Here is a 20781-nt window from a genome sequence, read left to right on the forward strand (position 1 = left end):
ATACTGAAATGTGTATGTGGTAAACATAGGTGACACTCTTATCTAAACCTGACAGGAAGAACTGGTCAGATATATGCTTGAGTTTTCATACTGACTTACCTATAATGATGCATTCACTGCTGCCAGCCATGAACATGGAAGCTGTTTTGGAAGGCAAGTTGAAGTGCCGAGCTGATAAGAAAGGAGAAAGGCGATCTGATGGGTCTGATGGAAGGCTACGGGATGAAAGGTTGCTGGAAGCTGGTGAGATGTGATTTTCTGGTTCAGAACCACTTGTGGCCAGTTCTGGGTGTTTTATGATTACCCACTCATAGCGCTCTACTTCTGGTTGCAGCTGTTTAGGTGAGGAGAAAAGCAAAACTTTAAATTAATGAACATTCACAATGCTGAAAGCTCTGCAGAGAAAACAACATTCAAGCCCCTTAGAGTCTACCTGCACCAAAGTGAAGATTGGACCAAACTGTGTTTTAGGTCAGATGTCATTTTTCTTTATACCTTTGCTTTTTAAGTGATTGAAGAAATGATGCAGTGGTTCCCATGTTACCTTAATATATCTTGTTAGAAAATACTCTGTGCGTGGGGAAATAAATGTCTTACCACAAAGCCAAGAAGTAAAACTTTTTCCACTCAACATTAAGAGCTCAGTCGATTTAGAAACTAGCAGGGCATATAATCCAGCCCCTTCAGCTTGAAGAAAAGCATGAGTTACTTATACCCGTACAGTGTTTTGCCATGCTACTGCGTAGCAACAATATTTTACTCACCCTAAATACAAAGCACTCCCCAGTTCCAAAGAAACTCAGCTTGTTCCCACCTCGTCTCCGCTCGCTCCAGTCAGTTGACAGGTAAGCACCACAGACCTAGTGCAAAGAGCAAGGGTTTTCCATCGAAGAAGCGTGTTAAACCAATCGACACCAACATTTCAGAGTCCAGAACTGAAGGTTCTATTTAGTTTAATTTTAGAAACTTTCTAGAACAGTGGATTAAGACAGCACAAGTACTTATATATAGATTTAAAATGCTTTAATCTACAGAGTACCCTTCAAATACCAAGTGTTTCATGAATTATTTTTATATCTCATGGGCCTTAAAGGAAAAGTGTTCTAACATAATCCCAGCTACCAAAACACAAATCACTCCAGATTTGTAAATCCTGATTTCTGCTTCATTTTGGCACCCAAAGCAACAGTATCACCACAAGTTACAGTATGAGTAATTCTGGCTGATTTTTTTTTTAATTTTTTATTTTTTGCTAGCAAATAGTAGTCTTGGGCTCTCTCTCCATTTCAAACTGCAGGTTAAAATCAGTCTAGTTAGGTCAATTCTAAACTAGCTCAGATATTTAAAGCAGCCTATTCGAACAGCATGGAGCTTGCTAGCTTCTGATAAAGAAAAACAGCTCTACGTGGCTGAGTTCTTCTGTGGGCTCCCCTGTTCACACTGGAAGAATTTCTCACTACCAGCAACAAGCATCACTGCCACGTGGAGGCAGACCAAGCAATGAATCTCTAAGAATGAGATGAAAGCAATACTGCATGTTTTCAGAACTACGGTTAAACTGAATCGTTTCAAGGTACACTTGCTGTTTACCTTCCACCAGCATTACAAACACAACTCCTACGACAAAAGTATTGAAAAATAATTCTGTTATATAGATAAAAGCACATGCATGAAGTAAACAAAAAGCCTAGAATGCCGTTTGATCTGCTATAATGGAATGCATGAGAGCTAGCAAAAACAGAAGACTAGTTTTCCTCTTTCCAAAACGCAAAGATTGTAATAAAAAGAATGTGTCCCTTGGCAAAAGCAAACATGAAAAAAAAAAATCCCCACCAACCAAAAGACCTGCCACTTATCTCCTTTTTTTTTTGTTTGAACCGTGTGCACTTTTTTTTTTTTAGGAGTAAGAAACTAACTGTACTATGAGAACAGCATCACTTAAAGCTAGACTTTGTAACATACTCCAAGACAAGAAGCAAAATAACACCTTATGTACTTTCCTTCTTCCCTTTAGATATAATGGGGATCATATAAGCCATCGGCACGTCAGTAAGTCTGGCACTGCCAGGAACAGTATACAGAACTACAAAACAACCTGTAGCATTAGGTAGATGTGAAAAAGAGTAGAACAGGAGATTTTTAATGGGTAGTTATCCTGCAGGAACACAAGCAGAAATATAATCCTCCATACTGTATGAATAGCTTGACATTATACACAGAACATTCAGAAGTCTAGCATGGTAGATCAGAGAACAGACATTCATTACACAGGGTACTTGAGTGTGGTCACTGAGGTTCTGTGAAGCTTTCTTGTTTTATGCATATTTTTTTTTTTACTTATTTTTTTAAAGCTTGAGATAAAGCTAATGCTTTTGTTTTCACATCACGTTTTCAGCAAGTTTGCAGACTACACAAAACTCAGAGGAGTGGCTGAGAAAACTGGGCCTGTTTAGCCCAGAAGAGAAGACTGAGGGGAAACCTCATCAATGTGTATAAATATCTGAGGGGAGGGTGTCAAGAGGATGGAGCTGGTCTCTTTTCAGTTGTGCCCAGCAAGAGGACGAGAGGCAATGGGCACGAATTGGGCACAAATGGGCAATGGGCACAGGAGGTTCCAGCTGAATATGAGGGGGCACTTCTGTACTGGGAGGGTGACAGAATGCTGGGACAGGTTGCCCAGAGAGGCTGTGCAGGCTCCTTCTCTAGAGATATTCAAAACCCGCCTGGATGTGATCCCGCTCGGCAGGGGTGTTGGACTGGCGGTCCCTTCCCACCTCGGCCATTCTGTGATTATGTAGAATCACAGAATAGAATCTCAGAATGGCTGGGGTTGGAAGGGGCCTTAAAGATCACCTAACTCCAACCCCATGCCATGGCAGGGATGCCACCCACCAGATCAGGTTGGCCAGTGCCCCATCCAGCCTGGCCTCGAACACCTCCAGGGATGGGGCATCCGCAGCTGCTCTGGGCAACCTGTTCAGTGCCTCACTGCCCTAGCAGTGAAGAACTTCCTCTTAATGTTTAGTCTAAATTTGTCCTCTTTTAGTTTAAGAGCATTCCCCCTTGTCCTATCATTATCTACCCAATTAAAGAGTCCTTCTCCATCCTCTTTATAAGAGCCCTTTAAGTATTGAAAGGCCACAATGAGGTCCCCCTGAAACCTTCTCTTCTCCAGGCTGAGCATCCCTGGCTCTCTCAGCCTTTCTTCACAGAAGAGGTGCTCCAGCCCTCTGATCATCTTAGTCTGGTATTATTCATAGCATTTAAATTCTGCTACTTTCTCTCCTCGTATCCTGAAGAAAATGAATATATCCCATATGAACCATGAGTTGAACACACCTCTGCAGCCACTCCTTCAGATTCTGTAACTGAGTCTGTCTGAGATCTCAGTGAGTTATCGTAGTACCTCATCCCGCATTACTTAGAATAACTGACTGAGACCTAGGGTGCAAGACTTAACCAAGAATTTATAGTCCCATAACCAGGAAGTGGTAAAAACTAAAGCATGCACCATTTAAAAACAAACAAACAAAAAGCAATTCCACGTCCTTTGCCTCTCCATTTCATTATGGACTGTTCTGTGTTGCAATAACCTTGCACAATTGACTAAAACCTAATTTCATCAGTTGTGTTTTACCTCACTCACCTCCTTTGCTGTGGTCTTGATGAGAAGAAGAGTTGGTTCATGTCCCTCACTGTGAGAATAGAACCTGAAGTGCAGAGCACAAAAAAAAATAAGCGCTCAACTACCATTATCAACTGCAGTTCATTCCCACTTTAACAATACACACCACCTCCTCCTTCAACTGATAGCCTGGCAAAGAGAGATAGCTGAAGCCTATGCATATTCCTTCAGATGCTTTCCACAGTCCATTGCAAATAACAGTTGAATGCAAACATTACCAAGCAGTTCTTTCTCCTCTACCTAGCTCTCTGTAGAGCTGTTCATGCCTCTGCAGAATGACTACCTGGCTACCTATCGCAACAGCAGCATTTTATACTATTTTACATTAGGCAACAGAAAGAAAAAAAGAAAGGAAGTTGTGTTCTGAGGACTGATGGTTGTAATACAGGAGCCTTCTGTTTTCATAGCAAATAATTATGATGCATTCTCTTTGCTTGCTTTTACTTTTCCTCATGGACACACAGCGCTATGTCAGTGCCCCACCTTGGTATCTCAATTTGAGATGTCATGATTAAGAGCTCTATGATCATAGTCTTGAGTGTCAATTGTGAACAGAATTTATGTCTATTTTATCTCTCTTTAATTAGAACAAACAGATTAAATGGAAACTGTAGAGGAACCTCCAGTTTCCAATTCCTTTATTTCCCTCTGGACAAGCATATTCAAACAGATCCATCAAAAAAGTTAAACAATTTATAACCAGTAGGGAATGAACCAGTCTCAGAGCAGTATATTCTTAACTGATGTGTTTGATTTTTCCAGTTGGTTGCTGACAGCTTAAAATGACTCTCCACATTCTGGCAAACGAAATATCCTGGTCAAATGCTGAAGCCAACAGGAATTTGCTACGTTTACATTCCATCACATACTACTTTTTAGATCAAGTTCTGACAAGACGTGGCTTGTATGTCAATCCAGTGAACAGTTCATTGGTTTCTCTTTTTTGCTCTACAGTAGAGAGGAGTGGGGAAAGTTATAATTACCTGCTCAGACTACAGCCATGTTCCAAGGTGGTGAAGAGCAAGAGGGGCTGGCAAAGTGCAAAGCGCTCTGGGATCCATGACCAGATATCTCGCATCTCCTTCACGCTGACGATTTCAGACTTGAAGTTCTCAGCATGGACTGCCAAGTGCACATTCTGTCTGAGAAACACAATATAAAACATTGAGAAACAATAATTTAATAAAACCAACAGTCTTTGATTACTTGATGGCAAGAAGCAAAGAGCTGAACACCTAACGACCCTAGCAGGTATGCCACTGTCCAAAGCTCCAGCCCATGGGACCAGAAGGCCATGACATAGTGAAGAACATAAACTACAGCAGCTTAACATAATCCTTGAGACCTAGTGATCTGGTTTTACTGGAATATTTTGAGCAATACTTCTGCGTGGCTGTTGTTGCCTGCATCTGTATATATAAAGGACATGACGGTGAGCCTGCTAGCTTGACCATGACCTTAAATTATGAACAAATTACTTTTGCTATTTAATTCATCTCTACACTTAAATACTAGCACCAAAATCCCTATAGTCAGGGTCTGAAATAAACAGGTAGCACTTTTTTTCCCCTCTAAGGTGCTGCCTGTATTGTGGAATCAGGGAATTCCTAAGACCCTCAGAAATCTTAGAGAAATCACTATTACCATGGTAAACAACTTTGTAAAAGCTTTAAGTATTTGGCTTGGATTGAAGTTCCACCAATTGGAAACATTTCATTACGAATGACTTCTACTTCATTAAGAAGTGAAGAAGCTCCTAGCCTCATGGTTGCAGATGGAATCTGAACACACAAAGTAAGGGAATGCCAGCAGCTCACACCAGAAATCAACCTCCCCGCTTCCTCTCCAAGAGGCCTGATACAATTATGAAAACTGATTCTTAGCCTTTAAACACTTTAAGGTAATAAAAAGAGTAACATCTCAACCAGCCTTCATTTCTTAGATTAAATAAGCACACAAACTTAGAGCTTGGGGATTAAACAAGTGTTACTGCATCCGCGACTGATGTTAAAGTCTTTTAAAATGCAAGTGTGATGGTCAAGTACATGTTAGAAGTGACATATAAACTCATGCAAGATATTAAGTTATTGAAGAGCAATTAGTTGAAATAAGTTTTAGTTTGCAAGGGTTCAGTCTGTGGAAGAGTTGCAAGTATTTTCCTTTTTTTTTTTTTTTTTTTTGACAGTTCTGCATTTCTTTTCTCTCTTTGTGGAACATAAAGAGGACCTCAATTCTGCATATCTGCACATATCTGGATATCTTAGCTGCTCCCAAAATTACACACGCATATATATTTTAATTATTTTTTTTTTTCCTTTGTAGTACCAAGAAATCAGCATTTTCACCGTACTTTAAAGCAGTGCTTGCCAGGAGAAATTGGGAAATGCTTATGGAAATTTAGCATAGTTGCCTTAGCACCAACATTTCTCATGAGATGACTTCTTAGGTCATTTAAAAGCCTCGCATTTCCTTTAACAACATGAACTAAGTCACTACTTGCATTCTTGCCCTGCACTGTTTAGTTAGTCAGACACTTGTATGGATGCCTACTTAAACAGCCTACGAGTACTAGTGGGTTTTAAAACTTAGAGTATATCACTGTGACTAGGATATTATTTATGCTTTTAAACAAAGCAAACTGAGGCACAGGAGAGATCAACTGGTCTGCTGCAAGGTCTGAGCAGAGACCTGAACCCACACCTTCAGAGTAATACTTTAGGTCTCAGCTCAAGACTTGAACCCACATCTTCAGAACCTTACTTTTGGTCTCAGCCCTCCTGGTCCTGTCTGGTCTGCAGCTAAAGACTGGTGGCACTATGAACAGATCTGAGAAACAAAGCCTTGGTTTTAGTTCATCAGAAATTAAGATTTTTCCCACATTCAAGGAATTAAAAAACATGCAGGGCTATTAATTAGTTTATTACAATGCATTTCTGGAGGAAAAAATAACGATTATAAACAGGCTAAGACTTAGTAACAAATATACAAAGTTTTAAACAAACTTACTAAACATCAAATAACAACCCTCGTAATTATTCCTGTGCTTAGCCAGTACATTTTTCACACTTACATAGACCTATTTGGGCAACAAACCTAAGTGCTGGTTCCTAAAAGGCTCTCAACTGCAGCGTGCCTGCCTTTCACCTCTGCTCCTTCTCCTGGCTGCCATGAGCCGGTGAGGTGAGGACTTTCCTGCCCACACCCCCTCCAGCCCTGTGTTTCAGCAGTATGCATAGCAGCATGTCACTGTCAGTACCCCGTGTCTTCCTACAGCTTTTCCACGTAGGTGGAATATCTCCGTTACAAACAGATCCTTCTGGTTTGCTAAAAAGCACTGAACAGTCACCTGGCCATTTAAAAGTACTCCAGGCTGGCTCCTGACTATCACCATGAATCATTTTCTATTTCATGTCACCATTCTATGAGTGGAACCTAGAGTATTGCTTTACTTAAGTACTTGAAATACAATGACTTATTGCCCAGTCAAATCACAGTTGTAGGTGCCTAGACTGGACGCCCTGTCCCGTGTTGACACCAGTGCCAGTACACAGCCCTCAGCTCCATCGGTCCCCTCAAAACCAAATCCTGCGCTGCTTCATTTTTTTGATGCTTTTCAGCAAATTGCAACTGGAGATACAAGCAACTAGCCTGTGTTTGTTCTCTCATTCTTTGGCAGCATTTCGTTAACAATGCTGAGAACCATCACCTCAGAGGGTAGCTGATTTTCAAGTTGGCTAAGTAAAAAGAGGCTCTGGTCTGTACCAGCTGCTGAAAATCAGGTTTAGCCTTCACCACCACCACAGGCCTTTCAGGATTATCCAGCAAAAACAAGACAAAACAAAAACGCCACTGCCTGAGAGAACACTGAATTTGGCCTGGCACTGCACTGAGATGTGCATCACCCATTGAGGTATTACCCCTCATCAGTATTTTCCTCAATCCTTCACATTAACTTATTGGGATCTGCATGGCAACTTTCTATTAATTGCTGGCATTAGAAAAACAGTTCAGTTTTTATTATCATGAAGGAAAGTAAAGGATTAGAAATTAACAAAATTTAAGTGTTTAATAAACCAGCTGATTTGCAGCTTTAGAAGGAACGTTATTTTTGCAGCTATATCATTAACACAAAGCGCCTCCGAGACTTCAGAGCTCCTGAAGATAAAGCCAGTGTTGCCTTTGTGTGGTAGCAGCTGTCACAGCAGCCACGTCTTGTGTGTTTTCCAAGATAACTTACAAATACCACACGCCAAACTGTGAGTCACCAAATTACTTCTCCCTGCTCTACTTTGTTTTGGGTCAAATCTTACTGGGTCTGCATAACCTTTAAAAGCCATCGTAATTTCGGTTAGGACATGAACGTGTTGTAAGCGATATGCTTCTCAGGCAAAAATGGCTGCTGCAGGTGTGTAAGACTGAAACATAATCCTGTGTTGAGACTGGCGTTAACAGACACCCTGCACCTACATCAGTCCCCTCAGATCCAAACTCCGTGCTTCCTGGCAGAAATCGAGGCTTTCTGCTGTTTCCGGAATCCTGTAACTAAGGTAAAATAATATATGAACTTTGAAGATTTCCTTGGCTAGAATTAAAAAACAGATGATTTTTCAGAGACAAAATCCTCAACCCACTGTATATGATATGAAACACACTTGGACAAGTTTCCTCTTAAGGTGTTCTTTCAGACATGAAAACGTGAGGAAATTAATTCCAACTGGCTTTTAGAAATTAGTACAAATGTTAGTGTGCATCTCTCACTAAAGTTAACCCATGGCACCTGCAACAAGGCCAAAAAAATCGTTTCAAAAGCATTAATTGAGACCCACACATCCGTGGTACTAATCACAGGGCAGCCTCTATTCGTTCTCTGCTTATCGGATATTTACAATCCACTGGTTTTTGTTCTTTAAGAAATGCTTTCCAGGCCAAGACTTGATGAATGACTGAGTTAAGCACTAATGTTGTATGGCTGAGTAACTCTGACCTTCTTGACCCACAAGCAAAAAGTCATCTTGCCTCATTCAAAAAGCTACCCACAGAAAAATAAATACAATGTAGTATAAATTGAGGCAAGTCACTTGTAGGAGCGTGCCAAATTGGGTTCCGTCCAACATCTTTCCAATTAGTTGCGGAAAGCTTGCAAAGTAGGAAATAATTGAGCATGCCTTACGTGAACTGCAACAGCACATACCAGGCTTGGACATGGAACAGTACCTTATAACTCTGAGGATGTTACCTTTTTTTTTTTTTTTTTTTAAACAAAGCTAACAAAATACCCAATTTTTCTTCCAGTGTAGAGATAACTTAAATCCCATCATTAACATCAAGCTTCTCTGTCCTGAAAAATACAGACTTGTACTGCTGTACAAAAATGCTGTGTTGACCAGCTGTATCCATTCCTCCCCCACACTCCGATCTTAGAACTCTGCAGGTGCTTTGAACTAACTTTGCAAGAGTGTATTCAGTAGATGTTATGCAGCAATCTGATGCTGTAATTGCTGCCTTGCTTCTCTTGCCCCAGCATTAGCAATAGTGACAAGATTAGAAAAAAAAATTAGCAGCCAATCAAAGACAGAAGAAGCGAGCAAAGTGCAAAGATTTGAGTGTTTGAGCCTACCTTTTTGGAGATGCCACACTGCAAACAGGAGGGGTGCAGTGGGTATGCAATTGACAGAAGAAGAACGTAAAAGGAAAGACAAAAAAAGATAGAACAGATCAGTGATTTTCTACATCCATGGCAAAGTGAATGTAAGGAGCCTGGAAAGAAACAAAGCACAGTTTGATTTGAATCACCAAGCAAAAGGAAAAAAAAAATGACAGGTTAGGTTAAAATATTTTCTATCTTCCACCTTTTATTTTTTCCCCTTTTGCTGCCTGCTCAGTTATTTGATTGTAAAATAATTCATTAACTACTTGCACAGGCCAAACACATCTATCCAGACAAGAAAACTTTCATCTTATTGAGCAGTGGAGAAAAGCTCTTCTCCAGCAACTGCATCTGTGTACACCAGGATCCAAATAGAGCCTAGTTCACAGCAGTACCCAGATAATGGAGAATAAGAAGTATGTTTGAAAAAGTAAAGATGATAAAAGTTTTTAATTAGCAACTCTGCCTGCTGAGGTAATTCCTACTGGACTTACTTGGGTATAAATTTACTACATTTTGCTTTGAAGGCACCACTGTTCTGAGTGAGAATGCCTCTACAACATTCAGTGTAGCTGGATCTTCTGTTTAACTCTCACTCTGTTGCTGACGAATATACTGATATATTCAGAAAGGATATTACAGCTCTTCTGAACCTCAGTACACGAATGAAAGGTAATATACACAAACTGCAAGAGTTCGTACTGCTTGTTGCAAGTCCTGAATGCAATGATTGGAATTCTACCCAACGTGACCTTCCAGTGGCTCAGCGCCTTGGCACATTTGAGACTGGCAGAACAGTCTCTTCCAAGAGAAAAGCAAGGTAAAGCACAAGCCAGGTGTAAACCAAATTGTAAATCTAAAAACAAACCCTCAGAAAAGACTGCCGGGTTCACGGAGATAACTTTCTGCATACGATGTACGTGTAAATTCAGCTAATGTGTAAGTTACCTTGTAGGCTAGAATTGGGTAAGGCTATTTCAATACTACAGAACACACACACTTGCAACTACTGTGACTTACTCAGCAACATAACTGGCTGTAAGATATACACGTGCAGAGGTCTCTTCGCTAAGCTTTTATTAAGGCTACCTATTATAATGGACCAAGATTTCATTGGTCCATTGCTCCCAGCGGGCTTTTCCTCCTCTTGTTTCTGAAAAAGAGATAATGCAATCATCTTTTGGATTAGTATCCTCACTTTCCTTTTTTGTTGTTCTTTCAAAATAATTAATTTCAGATAGCATGTGTACCTGTCACAAAATTAGTCATCTCCTACCTATGGTTACTATGCCCTTGATTTTCAGAAGGTTTGTGGTCAAACTACTTTTAAAAGTAAAAATACTTTTACTAAATACTTTTACTAAAAGTAAAACAAGACTTAGTTATTTCTCCACTATTATAAAATAAACTCCCTAGGCGAGGAAAACATTCCCACCTCAGACAGTGTTTGTCTACTTACAGTAAAGAAGCACCTGAGTTCACAGTACTGGATGGCACAAAATTCATGTTCTATACTAATAATCTCATCTTAAGAACCTTCATATTTGATTGGGTACTTTTCTTCCCAGTAAGTTACCAGTGTTTTTCCAGCTTTAATAAAATGTCTTTTGTTTTAAAATCAGCCTGTGAGTATCACAAATTTCAGAAGTGAAATTTGCAATATTTGCAATCAACATATACCCATAAAAGGTAATTATGAATCCATCACACTTCTCAGTTCAGTCCCAGCAATGCTTAATTTTTGGGCTGATAACTTTTTCTAAGTTCCCACAGGAAAAAGTCAGCAGAGGTATCAGCATGCACCAGCAGAGCTCTTCTCCTCCTCCACCAGGCACGCAAGACTAGCGGACTGTTTGGGCTGTCAGGTTTGTGGAGATCACTCGGACTACCTGTGGGGAGACCCCTACCTTTTCTGTTTGACTGTGATGCCCTTCTGCTGCAAAGCCTTCTCGTTGGCCATCTGCAGCAGCTGGATCTCCTTCCGTGAGAAAAGGCGGATAGCAAAGGCTTTTTCCAGAAGCCTCTCTGGAGACACTGACTTCGCGATGTCTCTCACAAAAGCCCGAATATCCTGCTGTACGCTGTCAGACTCCAAGGGCTGCCCAGCTCTGACTTTGTGAAAGAATTTCAGAATAGCCAGCGCAACACGATAGAGAACTTTGTAGCCCTCCACCAGAAACACATCGAAGACCCGAGCAATGTATACCATGGGCAGCTCTCCGAAGAGCCACCGCTGCCAGTCAGAGTATACCTCTAACACGTCCTCAGACACTGCCACCATCAGCTTGTGTGCTGCCTGACAGTACTTGTTAACCAGGTCCCCGAAAGTCATGCACGAGGATTCAAAGGCGAGGAACGTCTGATCGATGAGCCGCTTGGAAGGGTCGTTGCAAGCAAGGATGCGGCAAACCTGTTCAAAACACTCTGCCTCATCCTTGCTGTAGTGAAGGAGCAAAGCTATCACAGACGGCAGCGCTGGGCAAAACGATATGTCTGGGAACTGGTTTGCAATGCACAAAATAATCTTCCTGACTGCCCCAATGCCTTCAGCATTCAAGCAGTACGTAGGGACGAGGCTGTCGTCAACAAACTCTGGTAGTGGCAGGGAGTTACTGTTACGTTTTCCAACAATCTTCACAACAATGTCGCGGTAAACATTTGCATCTGGGGTCACTGTGCGGCACGGGATGTTGCTAATTAGCTTGTGGTACACTTTGGCTCTCAGAGAATGGTTCTTGGCCCAGTAGCCTTGTCGGGCCAGCTGCTTGAGTTCCTGGAACTCCGTGCAGGTTAGGTCCTTTGCGTCCTGGCTCTGGACAGTAACATCCATTTTGTCCCAATCCACAAAGCAGCTGTATTCATCCATGGCTTGAGGAGAAGCATATGAGAAAAATCATGAGAACTGAGACTATTTCATCATTAAATGTCTTGCAGATTTTCCTGAAAGAAGTAAAAAAAAAAAAAAAAGTTTGAGTAATAGACGATCTCCCATTTTCTTTAGGAACACACATATATACATGCAACTTGTTCTCGCACTGCCAAAGCTGTTCTCTAAAGCAAAAAGTATATAAGCATTTTTTATTTTTAAGCCAAACGTCACTTCCATTCTCATTACGTACTTGTCAGTAACTCATATCAAAGTTGTTATCAATGGCCAGCCCACAGACTGATTCTGAGCACATCTGCACATGAAGTAGACTTCCTAACTCAACTTCCTAACTAAACTTCCTAACTAAGCTTTAAATTAAATTCTTACTTACAGAGAGAAACATCCCACTCAGAAATATCCACAGCTTGTCCAGTTTGCAGTCTCTATTCCTAACTCTCTGGGGAAGCAACTGTTATTTATCCTAAAATTGTGCAGTTTCGCAAGCAGCGTAAACTGTTCCAAGACTGTGCAGCCAGTAAAAAGAGACGCTGACCTCCTGCTAGACACAACCATGTGCTCTTAGTTGCTCCTTTATGCTGGTACTGGCTCTCATGTGGTCACACAGTCAGAGACTGGTTTGTTGATGTACAATTCTTCCTTTGCATTTGGTAAGCAAGACGTGCAGCTGTAGGGTCACCTATGTCAACGTTAGTGCCAGTGCAAAGGTGACAAAGCAGAACCACCCTTTCTGATGGGAGTACAGGCTCACTGCAGCTTAAAACAGCTTCATGAAAGTGATTCTTAATCCTCTTTAGCACTGCACTGGACTTCTGGTTCTGATTTTGTATGCATTTCTATGATCAAATCACCCTCTAGAGGGCCTGCTATCACCAACATTAGACCATTTTAAAAACACACTAGACTATAATAAGAGCAGTGAGAGCTAAAAGATCAGGTTCTAGCCTCTGGTTCCTCAAACCACATGTTAACATGATCTACCAGCTGACTCCAGCTTCAAAGCACACCCGTGTCCCAGCAGACAGCATCCACTAATGCCCATCCGTGAATTAGCTTTAATTCACCGCATCTCCCCTTCTAGTTTTCCACTGAAACACACCAGTGACAGCAGGCAACAAGTTAGTCCACTGCAGGAACATCTCTGTCAATGTGCCCTCAGTGCCGGGTTAAAGCTAGGGAGCACACCCCCACTGATGCTGCAGGCTCTGCAAAGGCAGCTGAGCCCTATAAAATGCAACAGGGCCGTGAAACTGATTTGTACAATTATGGCATTACGTGCAAAGGTCAAAGCAACAACAACAGTTACTGAAATGCTTCCAGAAAACCTTTAGTCATTCCTGTATCAACAGACTGGACGATGCATAGAACTCAACATTTACTAGCACAGACCACGGGCTTTTTTATAGCAAGTGCATTAAAAGGATTTGAAACTCATCGCAGACACACCATCAAGACAGATGACTCATCCTTCCTACTTCACTACAGGAGGATAAAACAAACATTTTGGTTCAAGTTCAGAACATACAATGAGCATTAGCTTGGACAGCCATACAGTTAATCTAGATAGTTTTAAATCGTGGCTAAAAATGAATTAAGATTTTTTTCTTTTTGGAACCACGCGCTGAAACTCCAAAATTTAATTTCTCTTTAATAAGGTTGTCAGCAACACAGGGAAGCCTTTTGGATGGCTCCTTCCCTCCAAATATTTTTTCAGATTTTATATAAACAGTTTTTTTGGGGGAGTCATCTATTACACTGTAGAACGTAAGAACAATAAAGAAATGCTCACCTGTTCTTTTTGTTGTGTTCTTCCACATATGAAGTTAATGCTCAGACTGTAATTAAAGGAGGCAGCATGTTGTCTCCACTTCAGACCTGAAAGCAGGCTGCATTATGGTGTGTAGGAACAGTGCTTCCTTGTGAGCACGTCTTTGGGATCAGCAAAGGAGTAACGGTGGGATAGCAGCCCACTGCAGGGTCGACGTAGCTCTGTTAAGTTAACATTCTTCTGTCATTCTCCACCTGGGAAACACAGGAGACTTACCTTTAATTGAAATTCTACAATACCCTTGTGGAGAAAAATTATATTTCTATTCAGGAGGGAGCAAAGTACAGGAAGTTGAACCATACAATTCATGGTCACTTCAGCACAGAAACCATTACGATCCTGTACTTGCTGGAGTCTCCACTATGAAACAGCTTCCCCTTTCTGCCATCACTTTTTGGGAACCACTTACGTCTACATTAGGGAGGGTTAATTGAAATGTCCATCTCATGAGAGAACTTACAAGATATTCAGAGTTACAACTTTTCTGTCCTTTTCCCTATAAATTTTCTTCTCTCTCCTTACTCTTTTTTTTTTCTATCATTCACACACTTCATATCATATATTCATATGAATTCATAGCTATTTTCTACCATTCAGAGTCACAGGCATGCTTAAAGCTTGCATGTCATCTTTCCCTCTGGAAGTTTCTCCAGAAACTAACTGATTTAGTGAGTGCATGCTCCTCAGCAAGCTCACTGAAGTCAGTGGCTAGGGGATGGAAACCTGACAGAACTTTGGAGCACACTGGCTGAGAGAAGTCTTCCAGCTGTGCAAGCAGGTCAGGCTGCTTGTGCTTCTCAGAGCTCGAAATGCTGCAAGAAAAAAAAAAAAGACAGCTGCAAGAAAAAAAAAGACAGGAAAAGCAAACAGGCATTGTCGAGGCCGCTAAAGCATGACCAGATCTTAACTGCTTGCAAAACCAACAGAATTAGTGTGCTTCAGCGTAATGGTGCATAGCTCCCGACACTGTGCCAAAAGCTACTGCAAGCCAGCAGGCCTCGAACTGGGAGTATTTACTTGCTAAGGAGAAGAGCCCAAGAAATTTCAGAAAAGTTCTAGCCTGCCTTTGTCATTTCCTCCTCCCACTCCTTCAAAATCTTCCTCCAGCTGTCCCTCTGTACAAGTTTTCTCTTCTGGCAACCACATAAAGAGCAAAGTTTAACTCTGAGTTGATGGTAAAAGCAGGCAAAAGCTGTCCCATTTCCAGTAGCAAAGAGCAAGCTGGTCAGGGGCTGTGTCCCACCCACTTTTGCAGGTACTGAGACTCATTTATATCTCCTTATTACAACACAACTCCTTCCCTCTTGGTAAAGTAACTTTACGAAAGTTAGCACCACGTTGCAGCAGCATCCTCTGCCTGGATCTCTAGATAACAGCGCCTCAACTGCGGAGAACTGGAATGCTTTCAAGTACCTCTTAAGACAAAATTGTAATAGGGTTTTAAAAATTAGCAAAGCCAATTACATTACTCATGACAATGGCAAAGCTTGACAGTTCCATACACCTCCTTTAAGGAGATGTCCCCATTCTCCTTTCTAATTTGACTGACTTCTACAAAACAGTAAGAATTAGCACAGAACAGAACACCACCCTTTTTTAGTAGCAACCACCACACAAGTTTGAGATTGTTGGATCTATTGGTGTATTATGGAGCTTCTCGCTCTTCAGTTAAGTGCAAATTAAAAACAAGTGAGAAGTAGAAAAAAGCATATTGAAAATACACCAAAAATGGCTGCAGTACAGACAGAAGATTTTCCGAGGTTAAGTTTAAAACTCTGAAGAAAATAATCATTATAATTCAAAACCAGGCAATGACCATTGAACTGGAACTGGCATGATTTTTAAGAAATAAGCTTGCCAGTCCAGCCACATTTTTCCATTCCACCCCTTAATTCTTCCCACTGTTGTGTAGGCTACTTTCAGAAGATATCTGAAAATTGCACTGAATTTTATAGAGCAATGAAGCAAAATTGTGTATAGTCAAAAGTCTGATACTGCCTTTGAAAAAAATAATCTATGAAAGCATCTAAAAATGCATAAGTCAGAAAATAAATGATTTGAATTATGACTTCCCTTCATCAAAGGGAATATAAGGTCACAACACTGCTAAAGCTAACATGGCTAGGGACAACTTTAGCAAGTTTCATTACAAAAGCAACCTAGTAAGTTTTGCAAGATGCATTTCAATATTTCAATCACAAAACTAACCAACTCTACTTCCAGCTCATTAAAATAATAATTTTTTGATTTGTATAATAAAACAATCAATTATAATCAAATACATAATTTGCGTAAACAATTTTTTGATTCTTTCCCAAATGCAAGAATCAGCAAACTGAAATACCTGAACTAGAACTAATGTGGAGTACCAATATTCCTTCCAAACCCAGAGTGCATATATCCACATTAGTGAAATATTTATATTCTAAACTTTTTTAAAATGCTTGATTTTAAAAATTCCAGCTTTGATTAAAACCCGAGATTAAACTACTTGGTACTGATTTTAATAAACACAGGAAAGTTCCTTAAAAAATTATAATCAGGAAAACCTTGATCCCTATCCTATTTAAATAGCCTTACAATTTTGCCTTCTGAAAGTTGTACAACAGATTAACAGCTTGTTAGGATACTTTACATGCACCCAGTGTAGTTACTGTATAACACAAAACCTAAACTTTGAGAACATTTTTCAACTTACCCATGCACAGTTGTTGATTTTAATGAGGATCACTTTTCAAACACCTCTGATACAGCTCTTTGCTACGCACTGTACAGAACAGCTAGATACTGAAAACTGATATTTTGGCACGTGTTTTTATAATGTGCTAACAGAAAGCAAGTATTTTCTTTTGCTGTACAACAAAAGATTACTGCTAACCTCCTGGAGCTGCAGTGCATTGTCTCCTGTTTATGCTGTAGTGATGCAGCCAGAGAAAAGGCTCAAGTCCACTTTTTTTCATTAAAGTGACCCATGCAGAAGGCACATGAACAGATGAATCTTCTTCCTTGAAATTTCTAGCCATTAGTTCTCACTCCAGTTTAAGGAAATTAAACCCCAAATCCTAAGTAGATGATTTCCCATCCTTGAGCAATACTGAATCACATCTGAGATTTTTGCTTTATATACCAACGAATCCGATAGAAGAACAAAGCAATGCAGCAAGAAAGTAATGCTGACCAACAGGCACTCTTTCTTCCCCAGTACTTTGGTACATCTTGCAGTTTTCTCTGAGCCCAAGCTTACAGCAGCATACCTTGACATCTCTGCTACATGGATCTGGAAACAAGACCAGACATCACAGTGCCATCCCCTGTGACATTTACAGCTTCAATTACTTCCCATTCCACAAACCATTTGGGAAGATATCAGAGCTAAAAATTAAGCACTCCATTTAGCACCAGAACAAGCCAAACACAACCAGCTCATCATGCGTAGGAAAGCAGTTTGGAACATGCTGATGCATTCTGAATTGACGATCCTCTTTAGTGGAGTACACAAGAGCTCAATGGATTGCTTTGATGAGGTTAAATGCAGTTCGATCTCTTTATGGATTGCCCTAGGCACTGTCCACGGAATAAGCTGGGCTCCTGCTTCTGGATAATGCTCTAGCACTAGTTTATCAGTCGCAATAGGGGCTGAGATATTTGCTCCCCATTGTTTTTCATGCTCTTTAGGGACAAAGGCTAGAAACCTGTTGACACAAAATGAGCACTCACTTCTGACTTCCCTGAGAAACTGCTGAAGACCTGATAGTGTCTGACAGCACTGGTAAGAGCTGCAGAGCAAATCATTTTAAGCATTTCAATGGTTTCTCTGTGGACATCACCATTGCAGATGAAGCACAGTCACTGAAGGTTTGCCTGAGAATCTCGTGCTTTCATTTATTAATGAAAACACAGGCAACATTGTCTTCTTAAACAGGGACTTTTAATTATCTCTGATTAATCAATCATGCATTTTATTACAATAAAAAGTTCAGAAACATGACAATCTATTCTGGTCTGATAAATAAATGACAGTAGTTTATATTTAAGAGAATGTCTAGGCCATATATCTACAAACATTTCAACAGAAAACAGCAACCCCTCATTCCCATCTCCTGTCACTGTTGATTCCATGAGCTGTACTTATTAGAAGATACCACAGAGGTAGAAAACCCAAACACTCCCAAAACAAACAACACAAAGGTCTGAAAAAAAAAAAAAAATCTGGTGGAAAAAAAAAGGAACAGAAGAAAAGACTAATGGTTCCACAAAGGGGGCAAAATGGTAAAGAACAGAGCATTGTAAGAGGGTACTGGATAGCAAGTGTTATCAAACATATAGACAAGGAGCTTCTGTCCTGCCTATGTCGTTACAGACATGAGAACCATCTAGGGGAGAATTTTCCATTTAAAAAAAAAACACACACACAAAACAAAACACTGAATTTAAGCAGCAAATCTATTTTATACAACAAATTAAGTGTTACTCATTTAAAATGTTTACTTTGAAACCAGAAGTTTCAAAATATGAAGTATGCATTTAAAGTCTATCAAGGTAATAGATCAATGACCCAACTCCTGTTATCTTTAAAACAAAACAAAACTAATTTAATGGAAGCAGTACAAATATCGGTGTGGAAACTTACAAGAATGTAACTTTTCTATCAATTTAAATGACAGAATGTGTTTAAGTTGATTTAAGATCTCCCAGTGCAATATATGAACATGCAAAGCTTTAGTCCAGCAGTCACAGAGTGCTTAAAGGAAACCAAAGTTAGATGCTGGGCAGCTGAACGAGCAACCAACCCTGGGCTAATCGAACACACAAGTCCCTACACAAGTTACCTCTTCCGCTGTGTAATCTTCCATGTCGATAACTACCCCGTTAATATCTCCCCAGTGAAAATAAGAAGTCTCATATAGCAAGACGTGATTTAAAATGATTATGATTTATTAGCTCTGTGAATATTCAAGGCACTTGATCCTTTATACCTGCCGAGGGACTGGATTATACACTCAAACTAAAAGAGCTTCTAGCAACCTGGTCTAGTGGTAGGTGTCCCTGCCCACGGCAGGGAGACTGGAATGAGATGATTTTGATTCTGTGATTGTCCCTTCCATCACAAACCATTCCGTGATGCTACAACTCTTACTCTGCGTTTATAGAAATTGCTGCATGGCTTCTTTGCCTTTGTAGTAAGCAAGCAGGGAGGTGCACGCCATGCACACCAGCAGCTATCAACAGAACTTGTTAATTCCAGGGTAAGTTCTGCAGCCCCACAATTTCAGCTGGCAGCTGAAAATGGAGTAGGAAATCCTTATCGTATCAGACTACTTTATTATCTTTTGCAGCAAGTGCTAAAGGCATAGAGGTTTCCTCTGGGAAAACAAGAGCTGATTTACAGTAACATAAGCATTGTGAAAATTACAAAGTTAAAGCTGTCAATTTATAAAGAATCTATTCTCTCCCAGCTCTGTAAACCTCTGTATCTTCTCCTTCTTCCCAAAACTGCCCAAAATAAAAGCTTCAATAATCTAGTACCCTAGTACAAAAGGTAGATTATCCTGCACACAAGAGAAAACTTAGACACCAACACCAAACCAGCTCTAAATACACTTTAGAATTAAAGGAGGATCTAATCTCGGGCAGAATGCCGACAACTACATTCCAGGGAACTTAAAATAAAGCAATATATTGCTCTCATTTCTGTAGTCTTTCAAAAGTTATGCCCTACGAAAATCCTAAGAGTAGCATCAACACTTGTCCTGAAGCAGCAAAGGTACAGACACAGCATTTTATACTGTAAAAGCAATCACTGCACATTCCCAAGCTACTGCGACCGTATTTTATCAAAAATAAATGGCATTCATAATCACAGACTGGTTGCTGAGTTTTTAATCTATTATTGTAGATCGCTAATCTCTGGTTTTACAAGAGGGGCAAAGTTTTGGGAAGCCTAGCCTTGTCAGAGGACCATTAAGACAGCTAAGGGCTCAGAGCACAGGACAGATGAGTCGCCTTGCAGTAGATGGTGTTCCTTATCCACACGCTTATCCTGAGTAAACTTAAAGGGACTTGAAGTATCTGATGTCTGCTCTGCCAAATGTCACTGCACGAATCCACAGATGCTCGTCTCTCAGCTGGAGGAGAGGGCTTACAGGCATACTGAGATGTAAAGCAGGAATCTTGTCCCCTTGGGGAATTACATTAGAAAGCAAACATTCCCTCTATACAGTGAGATATTATAACAAAAACAAACAAAAAAGACAAACAGCACCCGTAAACCCCTCCTTCCCCCAGACTGAAGGAATTTTATTAATCCTTACCGCAAAACTTATCTTCATGTAGATCTTCTGCCAGCTCTGTTGATGAGGAGAAAAAAATAATAAAATTAGACCGTTTAAAAAGAATGCGACGGGCAGCACTCACATGCATCAGGTACACCGATGACCTCTGTAACTACAAAAGCAATCTGCCTGCACTTCTGCACGGCTTCCAATATTTGCCTTTGTAGTATGGAGAACAAGGGGGCAAATACCCTCACAATAGAGAGCAGCAGCTAATTAACCATACTATTAAAGTGCTTACAGCATAAACAATTCATTTCAGTCTCTCAAACCACAAGCAGGATTACTGCTTGTGGCACCTTTGTAATAAATATTTTTAGCCAATGTTCCCTTTGTGGTTTATTGCTGGTTCTCCTCTGCCCCAGCTCTCCCGCAGTGCTCCCCAGTGTTTTGATCTATGAA

The 20781-nt window shown here is 40.5% G+C and overlaps 1 protein-coding gene across 6 annotated transcripts in view; it reads right to left on the bottom strand.

Moving 5' to 3' along the window:
• The window catches only part of TBC1D24 (TBC1 domain family member 24), a 29195-nt gene that overhangs the window by 5562 nt on the left and 2852 nt on the right, over positions 1-20781 (bottom strand). For 2 of the 6 annotated variants that reach the window (XM_082772103.1, XM_082772102.1), the window contains exons 2-9: positions 20359-20394; positions 14009-14241; positions 11240-12272; positions 9303-9320; positions 4669-4827; positions 3647-3710; positions 765-860; positions 100-334 (exon numbers count right to left, since the gene is read on the bottom strand). In XM_082772103.1, coding sequence (XP_082628229.1) covers positions 100-334; positions 765-860; positions 3647-3710; positions 4669-4827; positions 9303-9320; positions 11240-12198 — 1531 coding nt within the window. In that variant the 5' untranslated portion in view covers positions 12199-12272; positions 14009-14241; positions 20359-20394. Of the gene's footprint in view, positions 1-99; positions 335-764; positions 861-3646; positions 3711-4668; positions 4828-9302; positions 9321-11239; positions 12273-14008; positions 14242-14349; positions 14472-14507; positions 14533-14708; positions 15136-20358; positions 20395-20781 lie in introns of those variants that run through there. The other 4 variants (XM_082772104.1, XM_082772106.1, XM_082772105.1 and 1 more) reach the window with 4 other exon arrangements.

This window comes from Aythya marila, assembly GCF_965140915.1.
Source record: "Aythya marila genome assembly, chromosome: 15".
In the NCBI taxonomy this organism is placed as follows: Eukaryota; Metazoa; Chordata; class Aves; order Anseriformes; family Anatidae; genus Aythya; species Aythya marila.